Raw genomic sequence first — 12,247 nt, forward strand, 5'->3', positions numbered from 1 at the left:
GCAATCCATTTCCTTACCAGCCAGGGCTTAGTACTACTTCCATCTGACAAGTTTGGAGTTGCCTCCATTGGGTTTCTGGATTGTCAGAATTGGGTTTAGAGAATTTGGACCATTCTAATTGAACCAGATTGATCACAAATGGTTCAGTATATCCACATTAATTGTGTTAATCCAATGTTAAGAGCATCTGCAGGTTTGTTTTGTCTCCACATTAGTACTGTTCTAATTGGTTTCCAGTGCAGTGCCTGTCTTTTAGTTCCTGGCAAGTCTCTGAGAATCTGAGTGTCATCTGTGTATTGCTGGCATTTTAGTTCATGCTGTTTCCCTGCCTCTTAGCATTAAATGCTGAATCCCACAGGTGAGCGATTTGAAGTTGAAGGAGTTGATGCCCATCAGGACAGTCCGGATGAAGCCAAAGAGAAACAGTTGAACCCATCACATGCAGTTCTACTAATCCCTGCCATATTTCTGAGACTGAACAGCAGGATTCCATAGCCAACTATATTAATTGCTATGAAGAGGTCCAGCCATATGAATTTGCATATCTGGCCCTTATCCTTGATCCTCTTCAATCTGCCATCACCAGTATCTTTTTCTGCCTGAGGCCTAACTGGTAATGGTCCAGGATATTAATAGCATGTAGATGAAGTTGGAGTTCAATCTTTGCTGAGCTTCTCAGCTTTCTTATTAGTAGTGCTTAGGTACTATGGTGATGAACTCTATTAAATGCTAAGATAAATGAAACTGGGGTATTAAATACTGAGTGATAGCTGGAGAGCTCAGTTATGTTGAGCAATAATTTCTTAAACAATAGCTGGATTGTGGCCTACTTAGGGAAAGGCTGTACTCAGAGAGGGAGGGTATCATCTTATAGAATTGTAGAAATACAGGGCTGAAAGGGAACTTGACAAATCAAGTCTAGCCCCCTGCATTGAAACAGGCCAAGTAAACCTAGGCCATCCCTGACAGATTATTATCTAACCTGTACTTTAAAACCTCCAGTGATGGGGATTCCACAGCCTCCCTTGGAAGCCTGTTCCAGAGCTTAACTACCCTTCTAGTTAGAAAGTTTTTCCTAATATCTAACCTAAATCTCCCTTGCTGCAGATTAATCCCATTGTTGCTTCTCCTACCTTCAGTGGACATAGAAAATAGCTGATTCCCATCCTCATTTTAACAGCCCTCAACATATTTGAAGACTGTTATTAGGTCCCCACTCAGACTTCTTTTATCAACTAAACATGCCCAGGTTTTTTAACCTTTCCCCATAGGCCAAGTTTTCTAAACCTTTTATCATTCTGTTGCTCTCCAATTAGTCCACATTTCTCTTAAAGTGTGGTGCCCAGAATTGGACACAGGTGGAGTCTCCTGTCCTAGTCAACATATGAGAGTCAGTTTGTTTCAGTGTGTCTTTTGTATTAATGTAAACTAATGAGGGCTCCGCAGATATATCCACACATCAGACAGATGTGGCCACACAGGTTTGCCACAGTCTGCCTTCTTTGCTCACTCTTCTCTTTGCCTTTTTCTGTTCTGCTATTCTCGATGGCTCTGCCACCATCCTGATCTGGCAGCAGCTTCTCATCTGTTTGGATTAACTTGGGCAACTTTTAGATGAACTTTGAGAGTGTCCTTATATTGTTTTTACATTGGCCTTCCAGTATACGTGCTCCCTTTTTCAACTGTCCATAAAATATGGCTTTGGGGGAATCACATATCATCCATCCACAAGGTGACCAGCCCAGCGAAGCTGTGCCTGTATGATTAGGGATTCATTCAACACTAATTATGCAGTACTGGTCCAGGACTTTGATGCTTGGTATCCTGTTCTGCCCGCTTGATGTTACAGATAAGATGCAGACAGTGCTTCTGAAAATGGTGTAGTGGCTTCCAGACTACCAGGCCTGATTTTGTCATGACTCTGTGTGCAATGCACATTTTTAATACTGCCCTGGGGAACTGTCCCTCTGCTTCGCTGCTTTCCCTACTTGCCCAGTTCCTCGGGAAGAGCAGCTAATTAGACCTACTGCAGAAAACAGCCAGAGTTTTCCTCTGGAACCAATACCATTCTCACAGGAGAGGAGGAGGAAGCAGAAAGAGCCGAGCAGCTCTGCTCCCTTCTCCCCCCCCCCCTCTCCTGTGAATGATGGGACAGCTCCTCTATTCCTCTCCTGGTCTGGGAAGTGGGAGAGGGGGACCACCACTGCAGTCCTCCCATGGCTGGGAGAGGGAAGTGAAGTACCCAGGAGGAGCAGAGGTGGGGCTGTTTGGGGCAGAACCGATGAGTGGGGGAATGGAGGGAGCAGAATTGATGTGGGGACAGCATTGATTTGGGAGTTGGTTAACAGAATTAATTGCGGAGCTGGAGGACAGGCAGGTGAGAAGGTGATAGACCCACACACACACTTTTTTTCAGGTCACTTTAAACTCTGTTTGCAGTAGTTCAGCTGCATTAAACATGCAGAGTAATGGGTCCAGCACACAGAAGGACTGTGTGAACACTATTACAGCAAGCATACTCCCGACACAGTCTAATCATGAAAATGTTTCCAGGCTTTGCTATTCAGATCCTCAGAGCTTTACCTCATGATCTGGTTGTGCAATGGGAGACAAAGAACCTATGTAATGGAACCTGGTCTTTTTGGTTGTGGTGGGAGAGAGAAGAGCTTCTGCAATGGAGCTCTTTCTGGAGGTGCAGAAGTTTGTTCTCTCTAGCGCAGAGGTGGGCAAACTACAGCCTGCAGGACCATCCTGCCTGGGTGGCTAGCCCTGGCCCCTCCCCCGCTGTCTCCCTCCCCCGCTGCCTCAGCTTGCTTGCTCCGCTGCCAGCAGGGCTGTGAGCTCCTGGGGCAGCGCAGCTGCAGAGCCCGGCCTGACCCACTGCTCTGTGCTGCGTGGTGGCGGCAATGCAGCTGTAGCACCGCCAGCCAGTGGTGCTCCAGGCAGCGTGCTAAGGGGGCACGGAGCGGGAGCGTTAGATAGAAGGCAGGGGAGTCCGGGGTGGTGGTCAGGGGGCGGGGGTGTGGATAGGGGTCACGGGGGAACAGGGGGTTGAATGGGGGCAGGGGTCCTGGGGGGGGCAGTCAGGAAGGAGGAGGGGTTGGATGGGGCTGCAGGGGGCAGTCAGGGGACAGGGAGAAGGGGTGGTTGGATGGGGCAGGGGTCCCATGGAGGCCGTCAGGAATGAGAGGAGGGGCTGGATGGGGCAGCGGGAGTCAGGGGGGGCAGATAGGAGGTGGGGGCCGGGCCATGACCCTCTCCCCTAACCAGCCCTCCATACAATTTATGAAACCCGATGCAGCCCTCAGGCCAAAAAGTTTGTCCACCCCTGCTCTAGCAGGTGGATGGGGAGAGCATGTCTGTCTGTCCTGGACTGACCTGTGCTTTTTGTTTGCTTCTTTCCCATATAGGCCTGGATAAGATTGAATTCTTGCAGAGCCATGAGAACCAGGATATCTATCAGAAGGCCTTTGATCTGATTGAGCACTACTTTGGGTCAGAGGACGAGGACAGCAGTATTGCCCCACAAGTGGATCTCAGCCAGCAGCAGTACATCTTCCAGCAGTGTGAGGCTCCCATGGAGGGCTTCCAGCTCTGAGGTGCCCCATGCTATCTGTTCCTCCACCCAGACAGTCCTCATGTAAAGCCTTGAGTCACCCTTGGAGTGATTCCGTAACACCTTACTGTCCCCATCTACCTGAGTTCCCTTCCCATATTCTTCCTTGGGTGCCTCCTTGGATGCCTTTCTGAGCTGCATTCAATCCTGACATAAAATGTGTCAGATTAATTACTTTGCTTTATGTGCCAGCCTGGGCATTGGCATATGGAACACTTCACAGATATTGGAGTAAACTCTGTCCCCTGTAACTACAGCCTCCAGTGGACATGCTTTCTAGTTACTAGGCACATTGAACACAACTGAACCTGTCCCGTTACAAAACTGAGCTCCCAATCTGGACTCCACAGGCCACTTTGGAGATCTGGACTCGTTCTCATTCTCTCCTTTCAACCCAAAAAGGACTTGTGAGTAGGTCACTCTTATCACCTCCCTAAAAGCAACTTTTGTAACTGGCTTCTAAAATGGAGAAACTACCACACTGCCCCATCCCTAACACAATGTGGCCTCTTTGTTAAAGTTGAACCCTTCCTAACTTCATGCTTCTGATTCTGGTCCTCACTAGCTTAGTCACAGATGATATATCTCTACCCACTCATCCACCCTTTACATTTTTCTATGCAGCTTAACTTGAACTGGTTTCTGTTCTGTAAATTACCTTTTGATGTAAAATCTTAGCGTGCTAAACTGTCAGCGGAAGGAGGACTCTGTAGTGATAGCTCTCCTGACTACTTTCAGTCTCATGAAGTAGAGCTTCCTGTTTAATGCCCCTACCAGCCCACCCCATAAAATAGAAACCACCTGATCAAGGTCTGTTTAACAAATATACTGTGATACTACATCCCATTTTTTCATTTTCCCCTCCCTACTCTCATGGCCCCAGATGAATTAGCATGGAATAAATGGTTCCTGTAGGCCGCACTTGTAAGGCATTGCTGAGTGCGTGACCGCTGTAATTTACAGCTATAGTCAGCCCCTCTGCTAGCAGCATGTTTTTGACTCTGCAGCCTGCTTGGATCACAAGCATCTAATGCAAAGGTGGCAATTCAATTTCTGAATGTAATGGATTCATTGGGCTACATTCTCTCAAGCCATTTGGGACCTTTGGAATACACCTTTTCCCCAGAGTAAACGTTTCAAAAGTTGCCCCTACAGCAGTGTCATGCATCTGTGGTAAATCCTATTGGCAGAACTGTCTACAAGATCCTTCTTATGGCTTCATTCAATGACAAGCCCCTGCAAGAGCTTCAACCGCTCACAGGATACAGGTTTAAAAAAAGCATTTATCAAACTGCTGAAAGGCCTAAGCATTAACTCTGTGTGACCCCTTCTTTAAACATAGTCTTCATTAGAACCTGTGCTTTAGGATGGAAACTGATCTGTTTGGGCATTGAAGAAAGCCACCTGTTGCCTCCCTTTCTAATCCAATCAGCCTCCACCTTCCCTGTTACTTTCTCTAGTGCTGCTTTGTGCTCAAGGAACATTTAGTTTACTGCACTTGACCTGTAAATTGACTTAAATTCTTTATAATTTTAAAGGTTAAATTAGGTGATTAATTTAAAAACAAAACAAAACCCCTTTACATCATATGATAAATAACTGTTTCTCTTTCTTGAAGGGTAACTTGAACTGAACTCTTTCTACAAGCACTGATTAGTAGCAAAATCTTGTTTTGTCATTTGGATTTTTTGTGCTACATTTTAAATGTAAATTACCAATAACATGTCATTTCTATAGAATTTGTTTAAAATCATGTACTTTTTTGGGATGGTATGAAAATGCTACATATTTTGTAAACAAATCTAGGCAAAGTGTGTGTGTGTGTATATATATTGTGTATATATAGATGTATTATTCTGTATGTATATATATACACACACACACACACACACACACATACTGTGTGTGTTTTCTCCCCCAGGCTAGTGAAAACAATATGGTGCATTGTTGTATATCCTTGCCCTTCCCCCCACCTCCCTAAGGAAATAATGACAGTTGCCTCTAAATAAGTGAATTAAAACAAAGTCCATTTAAACTGAGTGGCTTGCCTTTTTATGTAAGGAACCTGGCTAGTGTTTCTGTTACTTATGCCAGTGGGTATGTGAATTCAGAGCAGAAAGAGATCCATTTTTAATGGGCGGCAACATAGTCTAGTGCATGGAGGAGGGGACTGAGAGTCAGGACTCTTGGGTTCTGTTCCCAGTTCTATCATGTAGTATGTGTAGCCTTGGGGAAGTTACTTTACCTGTTTGCACCTCTCTTTATCCATCTGTAAATGGAGGTATTCATGTTTGAGATCCTCATCCAAGTACCTTCATCAGCCTATGGTCTTATTTCAGCTCTGCCTCACTCTTTGGCCTTGCTACTATTGCTCACCTTCTAACAGTCTCAGTGCTTTAAGCTGAGCATTAGTCCCACTTCACAGAAGGGAGAACGCAGGGCTGCCAAATGTCACACATCTGGTAACTCTGTCCTCATCCCTGCAGCTCAGCCTGTCACACACTTGACTGAGCTACAGGCGGGAGCTGCATTTCCTCCTCCAGCCGTTAAAAGCTGCTGTGGAACCTGGCAGGAAACTAGGCCCCTGCTTGATCCAAGTAGGGAAGGTGCAGCAAAGGCGGCAGTGGTTGTGGTGGGTGGTTGGCAGGGACAGAAGGTGAGGGGGACTCGAAACTACCCACAAGCTTCAGCCAGCATCCTATCTCCTTGCTGGAGCACAGGCCCTCCAGCTCGCAACTTTTTAAGACTTTCTGTGCAATTTAATCTGTTCCAGGATCAGCACAAGGGTCCATCAGTGCCATCTGGAGTGGGTTTTCCGGGGGGACCCTATGCCAACTTTAGCAATAGGACAGTCTTTTCCCTCTCAAATGCCTGGGTCCTGGAAGGATGGTACACTCCGGCTGCATATGTGGCCATAGGCACAGGGTTCCTAGATTCATGCCTGATATAGGCAGCATGGTTCAAGCCTTTAGTTCTTCCACAGCACATAGCTCTGGAAGACACCTGCCACCTTCAGCCAGACTGGGTTATGGAGCATGTGTTGTGGATGAATATTTCACTTCTTCAGGTAAATGTGACCCTGAGCCTTGCTATGGACCAACCAAGGAGCAAGATGGATATGAAATAGCATTCTGCAGATGATATGTGCTCCCCTCAATCAGTTTTGATTTAGAGTTGTAGGCTCAGATAAGGGATTTTGTTGGGGTGTATTGAGGGGGCCTCCTGTCAGCCAAACCAAGTATCTAGGCCAGAAACCCACTTTCCAGCTCTTAACCATTGGTTGTTGAGTAACACTGCCCTGGAAGCCGACACTAGGAGAGAGGCTATCTTGTTTGAAGACCACATCTGGAAACATGGATTCCTTCATTACCCCCATGAGAAACATGGAGTTTACTTTACCTGTGCTGATGCTCAGGTGCCTGCAAAAACAACATTAAATCAGCAACAGTTCAGAGGAGGAGCATAAGGACAGCCCTGTGGCCCAGCCTTTGTTTGAAATTCTAGAACCCCACCAGAATTAGAACAATGTAAATATAAAATGGTAACATCTTCTACATTAACATTAATTGTCTGTAAACTAAAATTGGCTTTGCATTCTTTTTGTCAGATACGAGAAAACATATTGGTATGACTACTTGTGTTTCAGAAAAACAATAAAATAAACTTTATATCTTCAGCTGAAGGTAGGCACCTTGGTTTTACATACATTAAGCTGCTACAATTAAATGTTGATTGTACATAGAACATCAAATCGAATTCATTTACCATGTCTTAAGGGTAAACTATTTTAGACACTTTTATTGCAGGGTTGTGTAAAAGAGAAACGAAGTAAAACCCTTAAACCCAGGTTGCAGCACACCCACAATTTCTTGTCAACTCATTGAATTATTGCTCTGTAGGTGGTGTTCCCATAAGGGTAGATTGAAACTATGAACTTTGGGGGCCTGAAGATCCAGGCCACATGTGGGATTTTGCTCTTTTTGGCTTTAGAATGTATAGGTTTCCAATGAACAGGGAGGCCCTAGGTCGGGTGGGCAAACTTTTTGGCCTGAGGGCCACATCAGGGTTCCGAAACTGTATGGAGGGCCAGGTAGGGAAGGCTGTGCCTCCCCAAACAGCCTGGCCCCTGCCCCCTATCCGGTCCCTCCCACTTCCCACCCCCTGACTGCCCTCCTCAGAACCCCCAACCCATCCAAACCCCTTGCTCCTTGTCCACTGACCGCCCCCTCCCGGGACCCCCCCGCCCCTAATCGCCCCCCCCTGGGAACCCACCCCCTATCCAACCTCCCTTGCTTTCTGTCCCCTGACTGCCCTGCCCCCTATCCACAGCCCCGCCCCCTGACAGGCCCCCGGGGACAACCATGCCTATCCAACCGCCACCTGCTCCCTGTCCCCTGACTGCCCCCCGGAACCCCCTGCCCCTTAACCAACCCCCCCCCACTCCCCATCCCCTTACCATGCCGCTCAGAGCACCAGGACAGGCTGGCGGCTCTCGCAGCCGTGCTGCCCAGAGGGCTGGCAGCACAGAGAGCTGAGGCTGCGGGGGAGGGGGGACAGCAGGGGCGGGGCCGGGGGCGAGCCTTCCTGGCTGGGAGCCCAAGGGCCAGGTAGGATGGTCCCGTGGGCCGTAGTTTGCCCTAGGTGGACCAGAAGCGTCTGACTATATAGATCTATAAAGATCTGAGATGCTTGAAGGGGATCCAGGGCCTCCTATGAAGGTAAAAGATAAGGATAGGCCATAGACATTGGATATTCATGGTGTATATGCTGGATAAATCTCAGCTCCTGGAGATGCTCCACATAATCTTGGGCATCTCAAGGTTGAAGGTGCCAAAGATGCTAGGATTGAAGGGAACGTTGGAGCATTTGTTGTTGTCTCCTATGTCAAAGTGAACTTTGCGCTAATTTCTCCTTAACCAAATATACCTGAAATACAATAATCAACCTCACAATCATAAGTGTTAACAACAGTTAGAATAGCAGCAGCCATACCCCAATAATAAAAATAATCGTGTCTTAGGGTCTGTAAGTCTTGTGCCCCAAATTTGATCTGCTCAGACTCCATAAGTACTTTGAATCCTTCAAACCTAGCAAAGTGTGTAGTTCAGAGCTTATTGGTACCTTTTGCCCCTTATAAATATCTGCAAGTTGCAGCTTACCTTTCATTGGTTTATGCTCCAAGGAATACAAAATCCTTTTCCCCAAGGTAAAGCAAGAATCTGTTTGGAAGTAATCAGACACACTTCATATGGCAAGGAAATGTTACTTCTTACACCCTTTACTTTGTTTTTCATACTCATCTACTTAAAGGTTGTGCTAATTGGCCACCGTTTAACCAGAAGAGAGCCCACTACTTGCTCTCCTTCAAGAGCTTTAGCCAAACTCATTCCATTCTTTTCAACTGTTGCTTGGAAACTAAGACCACATAATGAATCATTTGAATTACCCACACATGGATCACCCTCCTATATCCAGTCCACTGGATTTATTTGCCTCCATGCTTCCAAATCAGGAACTAAATAATCCTCTGTGTTATTCATATCTTCACAATGGGCACCCATGCCAGGGGTAACCATCTTACTATGTAGGACCTTGCCATATTCCCACATTATGAACTATTTGGAGCAAGTAAATATTTCCAGGCTCAACATAAGGTATGCTGACAATACATGCAATCTCTCATTTTCTTTATTAACATAAATGGGTGTCACATCTTCTACCCTGGAGGCTACACCTATTGCTCAAGGCCTATTTTCTTGGTAGTATCTTTACTTACTATTTACTTTATCATCTCAGCCAGTACCCAATATGATGGTATTCAGTTGCTTTTTACATTTTCAATGCTGGTGCTGGTTTGCCTCATTAAATTCTCTGTTAAACTTTTGATTTTCTCCATCTGGGTCCTCTTGGGTAAATAACCATTGAGTCATTTTATTAGCAGTGTTACTTAATGCAATATGGAACCTCTGTCAGATTCTATTCTGAAGGGCCAGAGGTGCCAACTTTCTAATGTGCTGGAGGTGCTTCCCCCTGGCCCCACTGCCACTCCACCCCTTCCCCAAGAACCCACCCATGCCCCACCTCTTCCTGCCCTGCTTCTTTCCCAAGCGCGCCCCACCCTCGTTCTTTCCCCCTCCTCCTCAGCGCCTCCTGCATGCTGCTGAACAATTGATCATCGGCGCACAGGAGGTGCTGGGAGGGATGGGCAGGCGCTGATTGCCAGGGCTGCCAGTGGGTGGGAGGCACTAGGGGGAGGAGCTAATTGGGGGGCTGCTGGTGGATGTTGAGCAACACCATTTTTTTTTTAGCACCCACGGAGTCAGCGCCTATATCAAGGGCAATCTCTACCTGGTAAAAATATTATTCACCAAAAGAAATGTGATGACAAAAGTTTCATTGGGGGCTGCAAAGCACTCCACCCATTTTGTAAAAAGACAAATAACAACTAATAAATATTTGTTTTCCTGTTTGGATGTTGGCACAGGTCCAATCCAATCCACCTTGTTGGGGTACATTAAAAACAACTCAATATTAAAGCCCTAAAATTGACGCACCCTTCAAAACGCAACACAGCAAAATTCATAATGACTTTTTTTGTAATAGAGACAAGGTGGGTAAGGTAATATCTTTTATTGGACCAGCTTCTGTTGGTGAATAAGACAAGCTTTTGAGCTACACAGAGCTCTTCTTCAGGTCAGGTTTTTTTGTAATGATTCACAAATAAAACTGGACTTTGAAAAGTCCTTTGACTTTTGACAAAAAGGCCTTTGACAAACCTATGTTTGCAGAAGATAAAAGCAATGTTGACAATGTTAACAATCATAGCACGCTCTCCAAAACCCTCCTTAATAGATTAAAGGGTAGAACAGAATAGCATAATGTGATGGGGTGTATACCCCACACCAGCCCCAATAGGGTTAACAAAGGCCCGAGAGGCCAATTAGATTACCTGGTGTCACCTGAAAGAGGGAGGGCCAACGTTAATTGAAAGTGAAGCCCAGCTGGAAATAGGCTGGGACAGCACTGTAAAGCCAGGAGGTTGAAACAGAGGGAGCTGCAGTGGAAGGAGGATACAGTCACTCCCTGAGAGAAGGGAGGCTATCAGGAACAAGGAGGAAGTCTAGGGGATGAGTAAGTCCTGGGATCCTACCCTTTCATAAGGAGTTTTGCAAGAAACTAGGAGGGGTGAAGCAGCTATAGGGAGCAGAGTAAGCTGTAGTAGTAAATCAAAACAAGCAGGATGATAGGCTGAGTAGGAAGGAGGCCAGGGAAACAGCAACAGGACTGGGACTGAGCAGACCTGGATTGCTGATTGTGGGGACCCTGTGCTAGAACCTGGTGTGTTGGATGGGCCTGGGTTTCCCTGCCACCCACTGGTATAGTGGCATAGACCACTATAGTGGCATAGACCCAGAAAGGGTGGGATAAATGGTGACCTAGCCAGAGGACCAGAAGAACAGAGCAAGCAACGAGCACCAAGGGGGTACCTGATGCAGTCAGAGCTACCTTCCAAGACACAAGGAGGTATGCTAGTGGTGAGTGGGAACCCTGTTACCCAGTCATATACTGAAACAAAAATGAAGGGTTGCTAATGGTAAGACTGAAAGCGTTGTTAGTTCTATTTTAATGGTTTGTAATTATGAATAGTGAATGAGTTTAAGTAAGGTAACACTTAGGCCGAGGTCTTGTCTGGCTTGAGTGTGCGCTTGGAAGTTCTTTGATATAAATTGCTGATTTGTTTAAAATAATATTGTTACTGGCACGATAAGTAATGTCATGTTGGAAGCTGAATGAGAGGTACACAAGCATATAATGATAAATATAAAATCCCTTCTTTCTGGGAATGCGCAGGAACAGGGTGATATAAAACAATGTGATTCAGAAACGGCAAAACCAGCAGCAAAAGTGCAGAAGTTGGGTAATGAGGCTTGTGCATACTGTGACAGGGTCAGGCCAGATGGCTACAGGAGAGTGATCCTATTGGGATCCAGGAAGTGGGCGGATGAAGCCTACAGGAGAGTGATAGAAGGCAGATATATTAGCCCCAGGTTAAGTAGGTCCCTTTTCCCTGGGTAAGGTAACAGGGAAGGCTCCAGAACAATCAGGAACTTTCTGAAAACAATTAAGGCAGAGAGGCTGATTAGAACACCTGTAGCCAATCAAGAAGCTGCTAGAATCAATTAAGGCAGGCTAATCAGGGCACCTGGGTTTTAAAAAGGAGCTCACTTCAGTTTGTGGTGCGTGTGTGAGGAGCTGGGAGCAAGAGGCACAAGGAGCTGAGAGTGAGAGGGTGTGCTGCTAGAGGACTGAGGAGTACAAGCGTTATCAAACACCAGGAGGAAGGACCTGGGGTGAGGATAAAGAAGGTGTTTGGAGGAGGCCATGGGGAAGTAGCCCAGGGAGTTGTAACTGTCATGCAGCTGTTACAGGAGGCACTATAGCCAGCTGCAACCCACAGGGCCCTGGGCTGGAACCCGGAGTAGAGGGCGGGCCCGGGTTCCCCCCAAACCTCCCAACTCCTGATCAGACACAGGAGGAGTTGACCCAGACTGTGGGTTCCACCAGAGGGGAAGATCTCTGAGGGGAGCAAATCCGCCAATAAGCGGTAGACGAGGAACTTTGTCACAATAC

At 46.5% G+C, this 12,247-nt stretch overlaps 1 protein-coding gene across 1 annotated transcript in view; it reads left to right on the forward strand.

Moving 5' to 3' along the window:
- The window catches only part of KPNA1 (karyopherin subunit alpha 1), a 146,184-nt gene extending 142,083 nt beyond the window's left edge, over positions 1–4,101 (forward strand). Inside the window, exon 14 of the mRNA XM_065403407.1 lies at positions 3,411–4,101. Within this exon, the coding sequence (XP_065259479.1) occupies positions 3,411–3,598 (188 nt within the window). The 3' untranslated portion in view covers positions 3,599–4,101. The remainder of the gene's footprint in view (positions 1–3,410) is intronic.
- Positions 4,102–12,247: the final 8,146 nt, after the last annotated feature.

This window comes from Emys orbicularis, chromosome 1 (assembly GCF_028017835.1).
Source record: "Emys orbicularis isolate rEmyOrb1 chromosome 1, rEmyOrb1.hap1, whole genome shotgun sequence".
NCBI classification, from domain to species: domain Eukaryota; kingdom Metazoa; phylum Chordata; order Testudines; family Emydidae; genus Emys; species Emys orbicularis.